This window comes from Cydia splendana, chromosome 9, assembly GCF_910591565.1.
Source record: "Cydia splendana chromosome 9, ilCydSple1.2, whole genome shotgun sequence".
In the NCBI taxonomy this organism is placed as follows: Eukaryota; Metazoa; Arthropoda; class Insecta; order Lepidoptera; family Tortricidae; genus Cydia; species Cydia splendana.
The window spans coordinates 14,430,785-14,452,707 of record NC_085968.1 but is presented as its reverse complement, the minus strand read 5'-3'; the positions used below and the strand labels follow the sequence as shown (position 1 = coordinate 14,452,707).

The following is a 21,923-nucleotide window of genomic DNA, read 5'->3' as shown; positions in this document are numbered from 1 at the left end:
GACTGCGCGATGGTGTTCATGGTCCTGGACTGGGTTGGGCTGGAATTGTCTGCTCAGACACTCGGCGAAGATCTCCGCCCTGTCCTCCGCTTTGTATCTGGGCAGACCGTTGGTATCCTTGAGTGGGCGAGTCGAGTCCCGCGTCGTGCCGAGTTGTCGGCATAGACGGTGGATGGAGGGAACGTCACCGTCTATGGACGCGATGTGGCTCTCCCAACTCATGGTTGCGTGGTCGCTGAGCTCCTTTTGAACCTTCTTCACGAGTGCGTTGAGCTCCGAACGAAGGGTGGGGCATCGTGAAGTCTGCCATCTTCTCCTCAGGACGTGCTTGCGCTTGATGAGGTCCAGGATCCTTTGTGGCAGGAGAGGGCGTCTCCCGTCACTCCGGATGGTGTGCGCCGCTGTGTTCAGCGCGTCCTGCATGTCGGAGGTGATGGCGGAGGCTGCAGTCTCCACTTCCTCTGCTGAAGAGACTGCCATGGTCTGGGGTTTCCCCTCCATAGCTTCGCAGTACGTCTCCCAGCAGATACGGCGTCTGGGTCGGGCGGTGATGGCTTTCACCGGTAGGTCTTCCAGGGTCAGGAGCACTGGGCGGTGATCCGATGGTAAGTCGGGTAGGGTCTCCTGGCTGATGGCTGCAGTGATACTTTTGTGTACCGCAAAGTCAAGTGTGTCAGGCCCGTGCGCGACACCGTGGTGCGTCGGCTCTTCGGGTCCGGACACCTCGAAGTTGTGGTCCTCGGCGGCTTGAAATATCACGCGGCCCGCTGCGCTCTGCCTCGATGCGTGCCACGCTTGATGCTTCGCATTCCAATCCCCGGCCAGGATGATCGGCATGGGGGGACTGAGAAGCTTCAGCAGGTCTCTCCGTAGTGTGCCGGGTGCTCCTCCCGGCCTGTAGATGGCGTAGAGCCGGAGGTCGTGGCCCGAGACTCTGATGTCGACTCCCAGAGCATAGAGGGAGTCGAGGGGCTGGTATTCCACCGGCTGGTGAACAATGGACCTCCGGACTAGGACTGCGAGGCCCCGGTAAGCTGCGCCATTCTGTTGAAGCTCCTCCTTCCTGTAGATGACGTAGCCGGGGATCTTTAGTGCGGTTTCGGCGCGCAGGAGCGTTTCGGACACCAGCATCATGTCCACGTTCTGCGCTGTGACGAAGCGGCGCAGGAGTCCGATCTTTGACCGTAGCCCCTGCGCGTTCCAGTAGACAACACGCAGACTATTGAATTTTAGTCCGCGTGTTGAGGGCAGCTGTGAGCGCCTGGGCCACTTGCGCGAGCTGCGCCACGAGGGTGGCGAGGTCGGGAGTGGCGGGGGGCGCGATGTCGGTGTCTGGTGCTGGAACTCTTGAAGGTGTGGGAGCAGTGGAGGTGGAGGTTTGGGCTGGCACTGCTGCATAATTTATTTACAAAACTCACGGTATTTATACACAATTTGAGAAAAGCAAGAAAGAGACGTATTTACAATAGAGTGAGATGCGGTGCGCGGGCGCGTGCCAGAGCGAGAGCGCGCGCGTGCCACTGCGCAGGCGCGGCGCGTGCCGCGCTGGAATAAAACTAAGTTGACCGCCGGCGACAGTCCTTTCGCTCGCCGGCTGCCGTGGAGTAAACATCGCGTCGTCGGATCGCCGTGCCTCGCTTCGCTGCTACGCGCTCGCTGATTGGAAGACACGACGAGATCGACGAGGATGCTGCAGGCTCCAGATATTAAACTGTCCTTCTCAGGACAATATAAAACTGCTCTTCTCAGAGCACGCAAACTGCCCTTATCAGGGCGACGTAAAATGTTCTTCTCAGAGCAACATAAAACTGCCCTTGTCAGGGCACGTCCTGTTTCTCTGTTTAATCGCAGTGTCAGTCGATCGCAACTGTTCTTATCAGAACAATTCTGTGTTTCTGTTAAAACACATGATGTCAATCGAGTGTTCCCACAGGGTTCCCCCTCAAGCGAAGCGTACCGGCAGGCGAATAGTGCGGCCTCGGCGTGTTGTGCTCGTGCTTGTAGGTACTTGCGTGGTCGTGGTTGTGTCTGGTTCATCTCTTCGTTTCAGGATGCCTTTTTTCTGTTGTTGGTTGTTGTTGTTTTGTTGTGATGTCGGTAAACTCGGTGGTACAGTCGGTTGCGTAGTTTTGTTCGATGTTGTAGCTGTAGGCATTTTCGTTGCGATCGTTGTACTCGTCGTTGTAGGTATGTTAGGCGTTTTCGTTGAACTCGTAGTTGTAGGTATATTTGTTGCGGTCGTTAAGGTTGTAGGTATGTCCGTTGTACTCGTAGGTGTTTCTTGCTCGGTGTCTGCGATGATGAATGCGGGTTTTAAGCGGTCGATCGAAATATTCATCTGGCGATTAGGTAGCTGCAGAGTGAATATTTTGTCGTTGCGTTTTAGTACTCGGTAGGGTCCGTCGTAAGGTGCTTGTAGCGGCTTCTTTACGGCGTCAACTCGTACGAATACTTGTTCGCAGGTTTGAAGGTCACGATGCACGAAGATAGGTTTCTTGTTGCCATGCGGGATCATTGCTGTCGGTGTTAGGCTGTGTATGGTCGCTCGTAGTTTTTCCACGAAGTCGGAGTCCATGGTGACGTCATCGCGCGTAGGTAGTAACAGTTCGCCGGGTAGTCGTACACTGCAGCCGTAAGTGAGTAGGGCTGGGCTTACACCGGTGTCTGTGCGTAGTGCGGCTCGTAGTCCAAGTAGAACGCTGGGTATTGTGTCGATCCATGACTTGTCGTTCTGTAGCCTGGCCTTGAGTGCGGCCTTGAGACTTCTGTGGAACCTTTCAATCATACCGTTCGCTTGGGCATGGTACGGCGTAGTTCGGGTTCTTTCGATGCCGAGTAAGCGGGTGAGTGACGCAAATACTCGACTCTCGAATTGCCGTCCTTGGTCGTGATGGTAGCGGGGCAGCCGAAGCGGGAGATCCAGCCTTCGTATAGAGCTTTAGCGACGTCTTCGGCGGTGATCTCGCATAATGGTGTCACTTCGGGCCATCTGGTTGCGCGGTCAATCATAGTGAGTAGGTATCTGTGTCCGCTGGCGGCAGTAGGTAGCGGTCCTACAAGGTCGACGTGTATATGCTCGAACCTTGTAGTTGGCGGGAAACTTGAAATAGGGCTTGCAGTGTGTCGCTGGATTTTCGCACGTTGGCAGTGAACGCAGACTTTTGCCCATTTGCCTACATCGGCATTTAATCCGGGCCAAAAGTAGCGTTGAGCGACGAGTTTGCGTGACGTTCTAATTCCAGGATGACTTATGTTGTGTACTGCGTTGAAAGCGGCACGGCGATGCTCTTCGGGTACGTAAGGTCGTAAGTGCGGCGTCGATGTTTCGCAGTAGAGTTTGACTGTAGTTCCGGGAATTGTGACTTGTTTCATCGATAGGTTGTCTTGCTGTGCGAGTGATCGGATGGTGTCGCTATCTCGCTCTTGCGCTCTTGCTAGTTGTTCGTAGTGAATAGAATCAGGCGTTACGTTACGTTAAAAATAAATACGCAAATAATTTTGGTGGTGGTTTGTTATATTTATTTGCGTATTTATTTTTGCGGTGGGAGGGTGGGAATATTAATTGCATGTAAAAATACGCAAGTAAGTATAACGGGTTAGCACTGATTGACTAGCACGTTATCTTTTCGCGGATTAGCAAAATAATATTTTGGTTTTAATTAGTTGTTCGTAGTCGATAGGAGATGGACATGCGATGGCTTCGATGCGAGATAGGGCGTCTGCAGCGGCGTTTTGCGTTCCGGGTATGTGTCGTATATCAGTAGTGAATTCACTGATATACAACAGCTGACGGGTGCGGCGCGGTGATTCGTTGTTATTGCTTACTTTTGTGAATGCGTAGGTAAGCGGCTTGTGGTCGGTGAATATTATAAGTTCACGTCCTTCGAACATCTTCCGGAAGTGCTTCGTACTGAGGTATATTGCTAGTAGTTCACGGTCGAATGTGCTGTAGCGGGTCTGGGCATCGGAGAACTTTTTAGAAAAGTAGCCGAGTGGTTGCCAAGCTTCGTTCACGAATTGGTTTAGCGATGCTCCCGCGGCTCTGTCGCTCGCATCGCTAAATATTGCTAGCGGGGCGTGGTGGGAGGGGTGCGCGAGCAAAGCGGCGTTTTGGATGCTCGCTTTGCATGCGTCGAAAGCTTCGTCAGCTTCGCCGTCCCAGCTGATTTCGGTCTTGTCGCGCTTCTTAGCATTGTGTAGGTATTTGCAGAGTGGTGCTTGAATTTGCGCGGCGTTTTTAATGTTTTCGCGGTAAAAATTCAGCATGCCGAGGAATCTTCGCAGCTCATCGATGTTTTTCGGCTTAGGGTAGTCGATGATTGCTTGCACTTTCTCGGTAGGTGGTCGTATGCCGTCTTTGCTGACTTCGTAGCCCAGGAACTTGACAGATGGCTGTCCGAATACGCATTTCGACGGGTTGATAGTTATACCGTAGTCTTCGAGTCTGCTTAGTACGGCGCGTAGGTACTTCTCGTGCGTATCTTTGTCGGCTGACGCGATAAGTAGGTCGTCAACGAACGGGAACACGAAGTCGAGGTCGCGCAGTACTTCATGTATGAAGCGTTGGAATGTCTGTCCGCAGTTTTTTAGGCCGGTGCACATTCTTGGAAACTCGAATAAGCCGAATGGAGTTATGATGGCGCTCTTCTCGACGTCTTGCTCTGCTATTGGTAGTTGTTGGTAGGCGTGGTTGAGGTCCAAGGTGGAGAATGTTTGTTTGCCGGCGAGTTGGTAGGTAAAATCACGTATGCGTGGGATTGGGTAGCGGTCGGGCTTAGTGATTGCGTTAAGCCGTCGGTAATCGCCACACACACGTAATTCGCCATTCTTCTTCGGTACGACGTGAAGAGGTGATGCCCAAGGGCTTTTGCTTGGTCTGCATAGGCCCTGTTCCATCATGTTGGCAAATTCTTTCTTCACGAGTTCGTAGCGGTGCGGTGCAATCGGACGTGGTCTGCAGTGAAGTGGTGGTCCGGTTGTTTCGATGAAATGCTCGACGTTGTGTTTCGGGCTGAGCTTCATGGAGGTGAGACGAGTTGTACCAGGGTAGTCGGCAAGTATGTTGTGGTACGACTGTTGCACGTCTATACTGCGCACGGTAGGTATGTTTGCGGTACAGAGTTGTGCGTTCGTATATAGTAGGGTTTTGCCGTCGATTAGTCGCCTCCTGGTGATGTCGACTATGATGTGGTGGTAGTCCAGGAAGTCTGCACCGATGATTGGCTTCGATACTGCAGCGATGATGAACTTCCACCGGAATGGTCTGCGTAGGTTGAGATCGAGCTCCAGCGTCTTCTCGCCGTAGGTGGGAATAACTGTATTATTGGCGGCGTACAGTTGAAAGGGTAGGGGTTGCGCCTTCGTGCCGGGTGTTCTTGGCAGGACGGAGATGTTGGCTCCCGTGTCAACCAAGAAAACGAGCTTGCTGGTTCGGTCACGTACGAAGAGGCGGTGAGATCTTGTTGTAACGCCGGTTTCCGCCGCATCCAGCGTTACGTCTAGTTTTCCGCTGTTGATGGTGTTGCCGGTATCGGTTTGAAGCTGCACGGCTGCGCGCATTTCTGAGCGTCCATCCCGAAACGGCGGTGGTAATGGCAATACGGCATCGGCGAGCTTCTGCGGCTGCGTGGGCTTCGGTCTTGCGATTGGTTTCGTGGGCGCGATGGGAAACGGCGGTGCGAGCGGCTGTAGCGTTGATTATAGTTTTCGCGCGGTCTCGAACGGAGCTCGGCGACTTCGAGCGATAGCCTTCTAATCTCGCCGATGAGGTACTGTGCGTCGAGAGCTGACGTAGACGGTGGAGGTGTTGGTAGCGAAGGTGGTAAGACTGCGGGAGTAGAAACTGCGGCGATTTGGTGCGACGCTGATGTTGGCATGTGCTCCAACATTTTGTCGGCGAGCAGCGCGAGGTCCTCTAACGTCGTTTTAATTTTGAACGCTTCACTGACGGTGAGCACGGAGCGTACGTGTGGCGGGAGATGATCAAGCCACATCATCTGTATCGTTGTCTCAGGAAACTTCTCCTTGTTCAGCGTCTTCATCCGTCGTAACAGCTGACTGGGTTTCTGCTCCCCGAGCTCGACTTCGGATAACAGCTTCTTGGTCTGCGCGCTGTTGCTCTCCTCGTATACCGAGATGAGTCTGTTTTTGATGGCGGTGTAGTAATTATCTTCGGGCGGGGAGTAGATGAGGTCGCTGATATTTTGAATATCTTGTTTTTCTAGCTGCGCGATAACCATCTGAGCGAGCTGCGCCTGGCTTCTCTTCAGCTCTGCCGTTGCCGCCTCGAAACTGCAGAACCAGAGTATTGGCTGGTCTCGCCAGAACGGTGGGACGCGCAGGGAGAGTGATATCGCCGCCACATCGTGAGATAGAAGTGCTGCTGCCGGAGATGGGCTGGTGAGGCTGCTGGCTTCTTCCGGGGCATCGCTTTTTTTTTCATCGTCGGGAGGCATCTTCTTGATTGTGATTCTTCTTGTCCAGAGTCGGTGGTCACCACTATAGCAAGCTATGGCTATTGGTGTATCAGAAGGTTTGTAGTAGTAGAAGTGAAACACTTGTTGGTGAAACGTGCTATTTTAAAAGGTAAATAAGATTGCAAAGCTCCGGCTTGTTCAATAAAGCATAGCACGTTAGCACAGAAAATAAAATTAACTTAATTAGTAAAAATGTGGTGTCAAAAATTGCTTGCTGGAGGAACCTTATTTTGGGAGATAAAAAGCGAACAAATTTATATTTAAGGAACTTTATTTATTACTAAAATCTTGCCTATGCAATGTTAGTGGCTTAATCTAAACTTATGACCTCTGTGTGAACCTCTAACTTGATTTGACGACACCTAATGGTAGAACTTAGCTCAGTGGACGGCGGGGCCGCTTAATAGGTCCAGAATAAAGCTTCACACAGAATTCTACTTATTTAAGAACTAAATTATCGTAACTCTAAATTCGATGTACCAGGATTTTCAAAAGTCTTTATGCTACTTTAATGGTTGCTCATAGTTTTAAATTCACTCTACACTTTACAGCTGGTGCTGATGCCCTACAAAATTAAAACATGGAAAGGACCGACCTCAGGATGAAAACCTTCCTCAGACGCTGCGGGGTGTCAGGCTGGTTTCCCCGAGAAGGCTAGAAGCTGAGCGGAGATGTAGAGCTCAGGGGCCGCGCACGTGGTACCAAGACGACGTGGCAGAGGCAGATGGGATGCTTAATTCCTCGATCCAGGAGGTCTCCCAAACAATATTCTTAAATTGACTTCCAAGCTTTTGAAATGATGAAATAAATTTAATTTAAATTTAATTTAAATTCCCGGCTCCTGTAAACCGAGAAAAGGTTATATTAGCCGATGCCCTTTATGGCCGCTAGAGAAGAAACGAAACAATTGTAAATTTAGCTCACCGCACTGAAAGCTGCTAAGACTGTCGGCGGAGCGCTCCCTTCCCTCGAGCAGGAGTCACTCTGCAAAGAACCAAAACCTGGTTAAGAACAAACCCACAACGTTTCGCGCCATTGTGGAGTTGATCACCACGAAATTTAATTAGTACTCACTCAGTGGAGCTTCCGAAGGACTCAAGCCGTTTCCATCTTTCAGACCACCATGTCGAAAGTGTGGTCTTCCCATGAATTGTGCTCTTGCGAGCGAGTGTCCCCAGAGGGGTTCCCAAATCAAATGTGCAAATCATTCTCGAATGAACTCCTCCAATATGGAGGTCCCTGAGGGCCTAACAAAAGTAGGGTGGCAGTCCCTTGAAGACACAAATCCTTCGAAAATTCTGTCTGAATTGTTTGGACAATTTCACTCCTGAGCCTAAGAAATATATTTTTATCATTAAATCTGATATTGTTTCATTCCAGAGCCACTCTGTAAGTCTGTAATTTCTATGTTTTGTTTTATATCAAAATTATTTTTTACCTGAAAAGCATACCTAAATCATACAAAGTTTTCCTGGAGTGACAATATAAATATCTCAAGTTTTAATTACTTTTACTCGTATGACAACCCCGGCAACAGATAAGCATCTAGAGGTGCATCTGAATGCAACAGATTATGCAAATAAGTGCAATTAATATAGTTTGTTTCGGACACTGTTAAAAACGTTGAAATAAGAAAAAGTATTTTTCTTTTGATTATGAATCATCTCAATAATACTTAATATAAATTTAGAAAAATGTACTACGTTACATTGGTATGTACAAGAATGATAATTTATTTACAAAACTCACGGTATTTATACACAATTTGAGAAAAGCAAGAAAGAGACGTATTTACAATAGAGTGAGATGGAGATACACGGTGCGCGGGCGCGTGCCAGAGCGAGAGCGCGCGCGTGCCACTGCGCAGGCGCGGCGCGTGCCGCGCTGGAATAAAACTAAGTTGACCGCCGGCGACAGTCCTTTCGCTCGCCGGCTGCCGTGGAGTAAACATCGCGTCGTCGGATCGCCGTGCCTCGCTTCGCTGCTACGCGCTCGCTGATTGGAAGACACGACGAGATCGACGAGGATGCTGCAGGCTCCGGATATTAAACTGTCCTTCTCAGGACAATATAAAACTGCTCTTCTCAGAGCACGCAAACTGCCCTTATCAGGGCGACGTAAAATGTTCTTCTCAGAGCAACATAAAACTGCCCTTGTCAGGGCACGTCCTGTTTCTCTGTTTAATCGCAGAGTGTCAGTCGATCGCAACTGTTCTTATCAGAACAATTCTGTGTTTCTGTTAAAACACATGATGTCAATCGAGTGTTCCCACAATAGCAAGCACTAGCCGCCCCTTTCTCAGCACCCATCATATAGACTGCCGCTTAAAATATCTGGCCGCCCTAGGCCCGGGCCTACTCGGCCTTAGGGCAAATCCGCCACTGCCACAGGGTCGCGTGGGACCGCTACGCCCGTTTGCTATAGTTTTTAACTAGGACGCTTGTCACTGGAGCATAGACACCGAAGTTTGCATCGTTTGACGAGCATCTTTCTCCGTCTCTGTAATTATTCCTTTATAGGAGTAAAAGAGAAAGATGCCCGCAATTTGCGAACCTCGGTGTTCACGGTGGTAGGCCATCTGTGCGAAAAGAGAAGAGTCGTGAAATGTAAAGAAACGAGTGATGTGCATTTCCCAGTAAATTTTCCAAAGACGGTAAATTCCCAGTAACGTTTCTGGTATCGTCCCAAAAGTCAGTAAATTACCATAAAGTTCTATTTTTCTTTTATTATCAATGTGTTTTTTTATTATTATAACAATGTACAAATGTGTCTGTAGTGTTTAAGGACTTTGTATTTCAATTTTGGCAATTATTTATTTGTATTGGCTCTCATTTCACCAATTTAAACATGCCGAAATAAATACATACCTATTCATATAAACTTACTTTTAAGTACGTAATAAGAATTGTGTAACACTGATTCTCATCGTGCCGACATCATGGTCACCCTAATGAGTTTGACAATGTTGACTTTTATTTTTATCGCAAAATGTAATAATTGTGGCTTCCTTGTGAAACAATATTCCACAATTAGAAATTCTTTCACTCCTACAACCTTTAACGCAACATTTATTCACCATTTTTAAGAAATTTTTCATTCGCGTGTTTTCATAACATGTCATCACACGTTAGGGATACCAATTAATATTCAAAGTTACTACAATGTCTACCATATCAAAATTAATGTTCTTTTTTGTTGTGCACATGCTTGGTTAAATTAGTTAATAATATTGACATCATAATTATTTACAAATTTCTTAAAAGATATCAGAACCTTACTCTAATAAAACACTTAAATAATATAAGAAGGTATTTAACTTTAGTAGTATATTGATATAAATACTACCACAATGGTATATTTTTAACAATGGCAACATGTGCGAGTGAGACACCGCGACCCACCTTTGCTATCTCAAGTGGACCGTTTTCTCTAGTCTGGTAAGAACGTCTTTCTGGCTCGGTGATAAGGTTAAATTTAGTATGGCAAAAAAAGTGACAGTTCACTCCATCTTAAGCCCCCTCCAGACTATGCGCGTGAATCGCGGGCGAAGCCGCGAACGCGAGTGTGGAGTCGATTTCGCTGTCTGCTGAAATCTACTACACACTCGCGTTCGCGGCTTCGCGCCGCGATTCGCGCACGAGTGTGGAGGAGGCTTTATAACTTCATGGATGAACATAGATGGAAGGATCCTATAGACGTGCTATACGCGTGCGTTCGTGAGGGACCATAGAAGGTAGATAGGATCGTATAGAAGTGGTATACGCGTGCCTCCGTGAGGGACAAAACATACGCCAATTCGACACTGTGATTGGTCGAATTCATTTGTTGCCCACCATAATCCATACTAAAAAAACGGTGGGGATCAAATAAAATGTGAGACTGTGACAAGGACAAACAATAAAAGCTCTTTCGCTGCTACTCCTACTGAAAAGCCCCCTCCAGACTATGCGCGTGAATCGCGGGCGAAGCCGCGAACGCGAGTGTGGAGTCGATTTCGCAGGTCTGCGTTCAGGACTCCACACTCGCGTTCGCGGCTTTGCGCCGCGATTCGCGCACGAGTGTGGAGGAGGCTAAAGATACATAAGACTATTATGTTCGGTCACTTCTCCCCACCCTCATGCCAGATCCAGTTTTAATACTAGATTCATGTGAAGGACAGGACAGATTTTCTATGCAACCGCGTCCATTGGATCGTCCATAGCCCCCTCCAGACTATGCGCGTGAATCGCGGGCGAAGCCGCGAACGCAAGTGTGGAGTCGATTTTCGCAGACAGCGAATTGAATTTGCGGCGCGACGTCGCGGAGCGAACATATCGCGAAGTTGACGTATGACTCCACACTCGCACACTTCACGACGATTTCTCAGTTTGGTTTGCGGCAAGATGGCGGAAAAGCATCAGCTGATCGAGTTTAACTGTTAGTTATCTATGGCAACATACGTGAGGCCCCATTCGCACGACAGCTTAAAAAGCGTTGCGTTAAATCCCGATGTTGGCGCTTTTTTACCGTTTCCAATATTTGTGTTCATATGAACGCTTAAAAATCACTTGTGAGTCGTACTGCCACGTACGCATCTCAGCAAAGCCATACTTTATTTGCTATTACGACGTATTATTTGAATATAGCTTGAATATTTCAGGAATTTGTAAGCATAAGTTGACATTTTTAAGGTGAAACTAATAATAATCTTGACGATTGACACCAAAAATTGACACTTGACAGCCAACTGACAGCAGCGCCGGCGCTTTTTTAACGCTTGTGAGAACAGATACACGGAGTTCCGTATGCTCTATTCAATTTGACGCCAACGCTCAACGCCGAAAATCGAACAGTGCTCGATAAAAAAGCGCTGCGCTTAAAAACCGCCTTCGTGTGAATACATACATGGTTATCCATTTGTGTCATTCAAACGCTTTTTTAACGCGCGTTGAAAAAGCTGCCGTGCGAACGGGGCCTTAGCTGTTTTCCCATTTTGTTTTCTTGTGAAACCGTAAAGCCCCCTCCAGACTATGCGCGTGAATCGCGGGCGAAGCCGCGAACGCGAGTGTGGAGTCTAGTTCGCTGATATGCGAAATCGACTCCAGACTCGCGTTCGCGGCTTCGCGCCGCGATTCGCGCACGAGTGTGGAGTGGGCTTAAGATATAGCTGCTTAATATAATATTATCATAATATAATTAATCTTTTTCTTGCCACAGAAGAGCCAAAATAGTGTGTAATGTGGAGTCTTGTAAGTTCGCGCTTCGCGTCTCCTTTAGCCCCCTCCAGACTATGCGCGTGAATCGCGGGCGAAGCCGCGAACGCGAGTGTGGAGTCGATTTCGCTGTCTGCGAAAATCGACTCCACACTTGCGTTCGCGGCTTCGCCCGCGATTCACGCGCATAGTCTGGAGGGGGCTTTTGACGCGGGCCGAAATACCGACAAAAAACGGAGAACAAGGCGCGAAGGCGTGAACAATCTGCGAAATCGAAGCCACACTCGCGTTCGCGGCTTCGCCCGCGATTCACGCGCATAGTCTGGAGGGGGCTTTACATAAATACAAAACGCGCTAGTAAAAAGTGGCAACATTGTCTTACTTTTTTTGGAACCTAATTATGATTTTCAGTTTAGTGGACGCCAGTGAGTATTAAGCCCCCTCCTCACTCGTGCGCGAATCGCGGCGCGAAGCCGCGAACGCGAGTGTGGCGTCGATTTTCGCAGACAGCGAAATCGACTCCACACTCAAGTTCGCGGCTTCGCCCGCGATTCACGCGCATAGTCTGGAGGGGGCTTTATATTCTTTGCTTGATACTGTCGCATTATGGCCATAACACACTATCGCACCGCACCAAGGTCATTGTGCGACGCACCGATAAGTAAGAGCGAGAAAGAGATATCGCTTTCTCGCTCTTGCGCTTTCTGCTTGACCAACTAAACTTGGTCAAGCAGATCTTGTCAGTAGAAAAGGGCGGCAAATTTGAAAAATGTAGGCGCGAAGGGATATCGTCGCATAGAAAATTTTAATTTTGCGCCTTTTTCTACTGACAAGATTTGCTCTTTGTAGCACTTTCGTACGTAAGTGTGACAGAGGGGCGACACGTCGAACGCGGTTCGCGGTAGACCCTCTGGTTCTGTCAGCATATCTGTCTCTCTATCTCTCTCACTCATACCTGTATTCTTGACAGACGTTACGGCGGACCACCTTCCTGAGGATCGACCATGTTCGTGGTCCAGCATCTACGCCTATAGCCTCCTCCACACTCGTGCGCGAATCGCGGCGCAAAGCCGCGAACGCGAGTGTGGAGTCTTGAACGCAGACCTGCGAAATCGACTCCACACTCGCGTTCGCGGCTTCGCCCGCGATTCACGCGTATAGTCTGGAGGGGGCTTATTAATAACAGTTTTTAGAACAACTAAATTAAGTACCTAAGGTTGTGTGAAGCGTTATACAGAAGAGAAAAAAAACTATATCCATCCCTTTTTAGGCCATAATACTAGTACAGCGAAAATACAGTATGATTCTTTATAACTGATATAACTATGCATGAATAAGAAAAGATCCTGGCCAAACTATATATTCAATGTTATCCTAATATGCCACATACATATAGCCCCCTCCAGACTATGCGCGTGAATCGCGGGCGAAGCCCACACTTGCGTTCGCGGCTTCGCCCGCGATTCACGCGCATAGTCTGGAGGGGGCTTAAGACTTATGGTCACCCTAATTAGAAAGAGATGCAACGGCCCACCTTGACTTCTCATGTGGACACACTTTTTGGCTAATGTACACTATCCGGTTTACTCTCTAGGTCCGTGTGTTCATCACTCTTTCATTCTGGCACAGAATAATTAATAGTACTCTACCGTACAGAAAGGAAACTTCCTACAAAAACGAAGTTTGACAGCGGTTCAGGGTCGAATCATGCTGTCCCTTTCTAATATATGGCATTATCCCTTTCGGCTATTTAGGGTTGTCAAAAATCAAGTGATTATCTTATCTGTGGTCGTGCACGCAAAAGGAAGTCAAGTGGTGCCAACCCTAATAATTGCTCGGAGCAATGATGAGCCGAGCGGAGGCGAGTTTGACCGAAGTCAGGAGTTTCGCACCCCCACTGAAATGGTCTATGCGCACCCCTGATTCTGGGTTCATCATTCATTCAATTTCATTCTTGTCAAAATTGTGTCAATATGAGGTCAATATAAATAAATATTATGGCACAATTAAGTGAAAATTTAGATTTTTCTGGTTTATTTAAATTAGATGTCCTTGTCCATCTTGATATAGCTTCGTACAGTTTCTATGAACTTGGACTAAAAAAGTTCTTGGCAGTTTCCAGTAACAAAGAATTATTATTCTTTTATATTAATCGTGAATCAGAACGGGCAGAGAAGAATTTTGATTGGGATTTTCTGGATAACCCGATCTTCTGTATGTGTTTTGAACCTAGTGGTACTTGGGTTCTTATTGTTAGTGAACAGAAGATCTTGCTTGTTCCGTTTCTTCCTCAATTTACGCCTCAAAATGCATTTGATTGTAAATGGTCCCTCTCGAGTGTCACAGTTCTTCCATTCGCAAATATTCCAAAGCCTACTACCGTTGTATGGTGGCTTACTAAGGAATCGGAAAACATAATTATTATTGGATCTAAGGTAAGTTATTTCTGCCTATAGTTTGTGTCTTTTAATTAAAAAACACGGCAAATATGTAAAAATTATGAATCTAATACGATCATTTATGTTCTTCTGCTTTCATAAGTAATAGTTAGTGGTTTTTAAAAAGCGTTATTATTTATATTAAAGGACATGTCAAGATCGCCTACCTTTTTCCTAATGCTAAAAAAAACGAACTATAATAGAAAACATGTTTTTCCTGTTTATCTAATGAGTTTAAAACATAATTCATTACTGTATTTTTTTTAACTTGTTACAGATTGGAACAGTGACATTTTATAGCTTGGAATCCCAAAGTGTGGTTGGAGAATGTAAAGTGTCAAGTGAAATCAAAGACTTACAGATTTGTTTTGATGATTCTTTAGATCTACTTGCTCTCCTGGTAATTTTTTTCATTCATATAACTAAATTTATAGGTGCTGTAGTTTTTTAGTTACTTAAAACTTTAGCACAGTCAGGCCCCGGATTTAGAGGCCCCTAGGCACTTTGTATGGCACTTAGAATTTAGGGGGGCCCCCTTACCATCTCAAAACCATTGCTAGGTTGCCTGGGCCCCTAGACCCAGGCCTTGTGGGCCTCGGGGGAAATTCTGCCCTGAGCACACCACTATGAGATAATATGGTGTTTTATGAATTTTATTTGTTATTTTATCCCATAGTCCAGAGGAAAATAGTCTTACAGGTTAGAAGAAATGTTGTGTCCTGTTCTACTAAGGGCTTATATCTACCATGAAAATGTATCTTTGGTAATTTTAAATGCCTTAATAACAAGGTTTTAAGACTTGCTTAGGGGAATTTAACTATGGTATCAAGTATAACAAAGAAAAATGTGTACACCCTTAAAAACATCTTAGCTTATTTTTTGACATTATATTAACAATGTAGGTATTATCCACTTTTTGGAGTAGATAATACATGGCAGTAAAATAATAAACAAATATAAATCCAGATATTATATAAATCAATATTTTCAGATCTCTGGAGGAAAGTCACAGCAATGGAAATTAGTTCTAGAGCACAGGTCATACGGCTACAACTGGCTGCAGCAATGCCGAGCGCAGGCTGACAAGCGCGATGGCTTACTGTCCTACATTAAACAACTGTCCAAAGATAAGATCACCCTCTTCAGTCAGGGTGGCAGCAAAGGTGATATGCCACATAATAAATAATAGTACTAGGTACAGAAGGTTCACTCTAACAAAACGCGTCTATTACTACAGATATGACCGATAGGTGACGCAAGTGCAAGCAGGCGTCCGATCCGTAGTCGTTGCGCGGCAACTACTATGGCTAGATACCATAATTAATATGGGCTGCATATAGGTACTCGTAACGACGCGACGAAATCGCGGAGTGAGCCACGCCTGATGCCACACAAAATATGTATTTTAATTATGTAACCATGCAGTACAGTACCAGACATTGTGTTTCTTTTAAATATTGAGCTATACCTTGCCAAATGACTATGTAGGTCCTACTAAACAACATTTTCTATGGGTCCAATTTTGAAACCATAATGCAAATTGGCAGTGTCCCAGAAAACATTGGCATCTTTCAACTAAACCATTTTTTTTTACTTTCATAGTAAGCCTTAGTTTGAAAGAAATTTTTGAAAGATAGTTGCTTGTTCAGTGTGACATACTTATTTACCTAATAGTGTATGGAACTCTATTACTTAAACATTTTACAGTTAGATAGATACTTAGATAGAAAACTTTATTATTTAGTTAAGACATTAATGATGTGTACAAAAAGTGTTATTTTTAAAGTGTTATTTCACTTTTCCCTCTAACATATTCAACTTTATTATTTTCTTTAAATCCAGATGACAAATCTCAACCCATAGAGTACTGTTTGAAGCCCACTGAATACCTGCCATCTTTTCGCAAGGGATCCAACAATTGGGCACTGTCAGCCCAATATGTCAATGGAAGACATTTTCTTACAGCATTTGAACTTAATGAAGGCACATTGATTGTAAGTTTAAAACTAAGTATGTTACATATGTTATTACAGGGCTGATTTAGACGGCGCGCCAACTCGCATACGATTTTAGTTACATTGCTGACTCTTGGTTACGTCCAATTCAACCGACCGATCAAAACCCACAATGTAATGAAACTCGCATGCGAGTTCTCGCATTGTCTAAATAAGCCCTTATTATCATAAAGTAAACAAAAGAAATAGAACAATTCTTCTGGCCACTATTTACGTCATATGGAATGTATCATACAAGCAGTGGCGGATTTGCCCTAAGGCACAGTAGGCCCGGGCCTAGGGTGGCAAGATATTTATGGGCGGCAAATTGTGACAAAAAATTCGCTGATGGTAACAAGAAATAACTCAAAATGTAGTCAATTCTATGGGTGCCTTGAAAGGGGCGGCTACAGGGCCTGGGGCCTAGGGCGGCAAAGACTGCAAATCCTCCACTGCATACAAGAAGTTAAAAATGTTTGTCTTCAATTTGCTGTTCATTCATTATTAGTGATCGTTATCAACGTGCTGTATTGGTAGCAAAGTATGGTTGACAAAAAAAACAAATACGCAAGTATTTTAAACGTTATATATTTCACAAATAATGAGATTTATATACATACTAGCTGTGCCCGCGGCTCCGCCCGCGTGGAATTCGGTCTGTGTCAGTTAGCGGCTAATTTCTAATCCTAATTTCTCTCCCTCTTCCCTGGAGGCGGAACTTGAAGTAAAGTTGAGAGATGGATATGCTAGAGGACTGTAGTCCAGATAAAATATTTTACAGTTAGGTACCACTAAATAAAACTACACTCCAAAATCAATAGGTTTTTTCGCCCTTATTAAAATTTTACAGGTGATTTAAACGACAGAGTAGTAGGTGTATATCGGACGATACAGTAAGGTATACGCGCGCGAGCGAAGGCGAAGCGGCCTGCCTGGCTAGAGCGCCACTCACCGTGGTCTTCTTCAGACTCCTGAGGAAGACCACGTGCCCCCTGTAACCTCAATGCGTTGCGAGACTTTCGCGAATGATTCGATTTTTTTCGGGAAGGCATGGAAATGCGTAAAAAATGCGAGTCCCAAATCGTTTGACTCCGCAAACGACCAGTGCCGGATTAAGATATTTTGATGCCCTAAGCATTTTTAGACCATGGTGCCCCTCTCCCTAGGGTCATCAAGATTACATTGAATTTTTTTGGTAAATTGACTGACGTTCATTGCCGCATTACAGCTGAGAATGGAAATCAGTCACATCATTTTATCACGAAAATTGACAGTGCCGCAGCAGTAACGTTGCAACAGAGTACCTAATGCTGCTGCAGTCGCCACCCGAATGTCACCTTTATCATATATTAGAATGTTATTGAAAACGCGAGCGAATCGAGCGCGAAAATTCTTCGTTATAAAAACGCAATTTGATAGACAGTTCATTTTTACTTTTAGTATGGAAATCAGTCACATAATTTTATCACGAAAATTGACAGTGCTGCGGCAGTAACGTAGCAACAGAGTAATGCTGCTGCAGTCGCCACCCGAATGTCACCTTTGCTATAACTTAGAAAGTAATTGAAAACGCGAGCGAAACGAGCGCGAAAATTTTTCGATATAAAAAACGCAATTTGATAGACAGTTGTACATTTTTACTTTTATTATGGAAATCAGTCACATCATTTTATCACGAAAATTGACAGTGCTGCAGCAGTAACGTTGCAACAGAATAATGCTGCTGCAGTCGCGACCCGAATGTCACCTTTATCATATCTTAGAAAGTTATTGGAAACGCGAGCGAAGCGAGCGCGAAAATTTTTCGATATAAAAGACACAATTTGATAGACAGTTGTACATTTTTACTTTTCGTCCCAACCAGGCACGAATCCAGGATTTCATACAGAGAAGGGATGGGACAGTTTTTTATCAGCCTAGCTTCGCATAGGGCTCGATATTTAAGGGTCTCAGCGAGGCTGTTTGATGCAAGAGAGGTGAAAAGATGCAAGAAAGCAGAGCTTGGAATTGGCCAAGAGAATTGAATTGGCAAAGTGTGAGTAAGGCAGAAGACCCAGCTGCGAAAGAGCAAAGCTTGGATTTGGATCCACGCCCACGTGTAATTAAGGCAGAAGATCAACTTTGCCGTAAGGCAGAAGGCCTCGCATAAGACTTAACGCCGAACTGCAAAAGAGTGGCTTGAAATCGAATCTATGCATGTAATCACGACTCTTCTACTGCTCGCTCTTCGGCTTCACTCGAAAGCGCTACTTGATAGGATGCTTTTAGTTTTCGGCTTTCACGGGGCCCCTTATAACACTTTGACAGTTAGGTCTCAGGATCGCGGCTAAGGAGCAACTCGGCTGGGCCGACAAATCTGGCGTGCAAGAGAGCAAAATTCGCTATTAAATCGGTAACCTATGTCGAAAAAATCGGCTGGCCGCAAGCCCGAAAGCAAGATATTTTTCCATAACTCTAAGCGCCTCCGCGTCAAATCGAAAGCCTACGTTGGAGATGTTCTTACGTACTCTCTTACATGATCCCTACGACCCTTCGTTATTAGATGGGTACTTGTACACGTATAAAAGTTTCATGTAGGTACCTGCTCCACGACGACTGCAATGCTGATGCAGCCTGCGCGTTTTTTTGCCTACGGTTTTGGTGCCCCCTAGACGTGGTGCCCTAATCAAGTGCTTATTTTGCTTAAAAGGGTTAATCCGGCACTGCAAATGACAGAGGTCAATGTTTTTTTTTTCAAAGTACCCACCTTCGTGGCCATTATTAAGTGCTGTATACGTATGAATATGGATTTGATATGGATGCGATATAATTACGATTAGGTATAACGGAGAAAATTAATAATTTTACATAATTATGCAATTATACGCGTGTTGATATGTGTGTTTATTTTACCATTACGTAACTATGTAAACTCATTTTTAGTTTTCTTGATTACTTAATGTTTACTCAGTTCCCCAAAAGATGGCACTGTGCAGTGAGGGGCAATTAATTTACTGTCTTTTAATTTTATTGTATTATTAAATCAACATAATTATTCAATTGAATTTGTTGATATCCGTACCCTCTCTTCTAAACTTAGAGTTAATTTGCCAAAATCCTTCCTCGGTGGCTTATTCATATCAACACGTATTAAATTCAGCGCCATCGGTTAGTTTACCAGGGTACTCTATAGTGGTAGCACATATTTGAAAAAAGTTTGCCCCTCCTTCCTAAGTAGCGCCATAAGATTCAGGGGCAAACTTAAGTCAATCGAGTGTTGTGGCTACCCCCCCCTTTTAGGGGTTGAATTTTTATAGCCTATACCTGGCCGGGAATGTTCTCGACAGATAAGTAAAGTTTTCATCAAAATCCGTTCAGCCGTTTTCACGTGATGCGCGTTCAAATAAATAGATAAACAGATAAACAGACAAACAGACAAAAATTCTAAAAACTGATGGAACGTGTTCTGTTATCGATTCTAAGTATCCTTAGCCAACTTTTTTTCGAATATCTTCCATGTACAGACTTTCGACCTTCTTCAGCTTTATTATATGTATAGATTTATAATCACTTATCCAAATTATACTGAATAAACGACTAAAATTGGTTCAACAGATTATGAAAAAATGCAATCGACGTGAATGCCTAAATGACCTTTCTATGTTTACAGAAGTCACAGGAAGGTTAATTTAAGTCTCTAAAATATTGCACGCAACAATAGTTGCATTTTAATGACATTTAATGTCATTTGACGTACATTGTTTTAAAAATATATTAGAGCGGAAAAGGTTTTGTACCGTAAAGAGTTATATGTAGAGGTGTAATCCTAAGTAAGTAAGTATTTATTTTATAGTTAAGAAAAAAGTGAATATTCAAATGTATTTGTTTTTTCTGCCAACTTTGCTACGAAAACTGCACGCTGATAACGATCACTATTCATTATACATGATTTTTTTTAAATACTGTATCGCGTTTGCTACACAACATTACTGTGAGCAGTCACACAACACAATAAACAATGTTAGCTTTATTTACTAGTGCTGCAGTTTTATGTCACTGAGCCATCTCGGCTCTTGAAACACGAGATGATTATGATTTTACATTAATTTCAGCTGGAAAGCCCAGAGGAAGAATCTCCATCGAGAACACTCAGACCATGTATTAAGAAGGATGGCCAGTACATACTAGGGCTTTGGTCGCAGAGACTCATATTCCTGTTGAGGAAGAATGAGTTGGAAGTGCACAGTGCAAATTTTTCCGTTGTTCAAGTAAGTATCTCTTTTTTAGAGTATTGACTAGTCGAATTGGTTCTATTGGCTGTTGGTGTAAGTCGCGGGTATAGCCCAAAAGAAAGGTCATTAGGTCAATAGAACTTCAAAATTGTTTTAAGTCTTTTTTAGGAGGAGTAGGAAGGAATCCAGTCTCTACAAATGAAACAAATCTCTAACAACGTTAAAATAACTTTTAACACATTCATTGACACTAAGTGCTACGGGTTACGCTCGTAGCGCGTAGCCATGGTTTCGCTGTATGTAGCGCGTAGTCGCTATGAACAGTGTACCCGACAGTCGGGTCCTTGGCCCTGAATGTGTTAACTTTACTAGAGTCCAAATAACTGAGTTATTTAAGTCGTAAAGGTGAGGACTCCAGAGACTCTAGTCACTTTCCAACATTACTCAGAAATGGGCAAAGAAATCCTAAAGTGGGCATTAGAGTTTCAAGATTTCACAGTTTTTCAATCGTACAGTATTTATATTTTATGCAGGAATATCAATTTTTGTATAAATCTGAATTATCACCTATTAGTAGGGGTCACAAAACGGTCACAAATAGGTGCGTATTTTAGAAAACCGGTTTTTCGGTTTTTGTGAAACTGCAAAACCGGGTTTCCGGTTTTTTCGGTGATTTCGAGTTTACGTATCATTTGTAAAGTAAGCAAGTATTTTTAGGATCAATGCTTTGATATTACCTCTTCCACGACATTTCTATTTACTTTATCTTTACCAAGACCATATCAATAAATAAATCCAAACCCATAAATAAAGTTTTTAACTAAGCAGCAATTCTAAAACGGAATGCCTAAGCAACCTATTATATGACAACGGTATTGACATAGCCCTCCCTCTGGAAATACACCGCTGATGATGCCCAACTCGCTAAACGAGGTAAAATACCGGGATATGATTTGGTAGCGGCATTATACCATAATACCATAAACAATTAATATAGAACTTAGTCATACGGCCCGTCTTCTCTTACTGCCCTGTTCAACGTGATTTCAAATAACATCCATGGCAACAACATTGCCACCACGATTATTCAAATCGGCGAAACGCGGATATGCAACATATACGAGCCTCCACGTAGCTGCTGGCATACTCCACCCCTCCCTTACTTGGAACACCCATCCCTTTACATTTGAGACTTGAATAGCCACCATACCAGCTGGGGATACAGGAAATCTGACGCCAACGAGGAGGTGATCATGGACTGGGCAGATAGAAACAACACTGTTTTATTCGTTTCTCACAAAGGCAAAGGAACGTTCAAATCAGCTCGATGGAGAAGTGACCACAACCCGGACCTAGTCTTTACAACAAGAGCAATAGACGGTACCCCAGTGGCCGCCGAGCTCTACGTGCTAGCGGATTTTCCACACTCTCAACACCGCCTAGTATTAGTTGTCATATGTGACGTCCCACGGTCAAAGGTACCTTATGGCGGGTATGGAGTTATGCATACCCCAGTAATCTACAATAAATAAGCTATCGATAACACAAAAGATCAACCTTCTAGGTTGCGTAGTTACAGAGATATGATTTTTTGAAAATAATGTTGTGAAAT

At 44.8% G+C, this 21,923-nt stretch overlaps 1 protein-coding gene across 1 annotated transcript in view; it reads left to right on the top strand.

Annotated features, from left to right (window-relative positions):
• The first annotated feature begins 13,640 nt into the window (after positions 1-13,640).
• The window catches only part of LOC134793612 (uncharacterized), a 32,728-nt gene continuing 24,445 nt past the window's right edge, over positions 13,641-21,923 (top strand). The window contains exons 1-5 of the mRNA XM_063765235.1: positions 13,641-14,103; positions 14,384-14,506; positions 15,098-15,269; positions 15,949-16,100; positions 20,192-20,347. Coding sequence (XP_063621305.1) covers positions 13,666-14,103; positions 14,384-14,506; positions 15,098-15,269; positions 15,949-16,100; positions 20,192-20,347 — 1,041 coding nt within the window. The 5' untranslated portion in view covers positions 13,641-13,665. The remainder of the gene's footprint in view (positions 14,104-14,383; positions 14,507-15,097; positions 15,270-15,948; positions 16,101-20,191; positions 20,348-21,923) is intronic.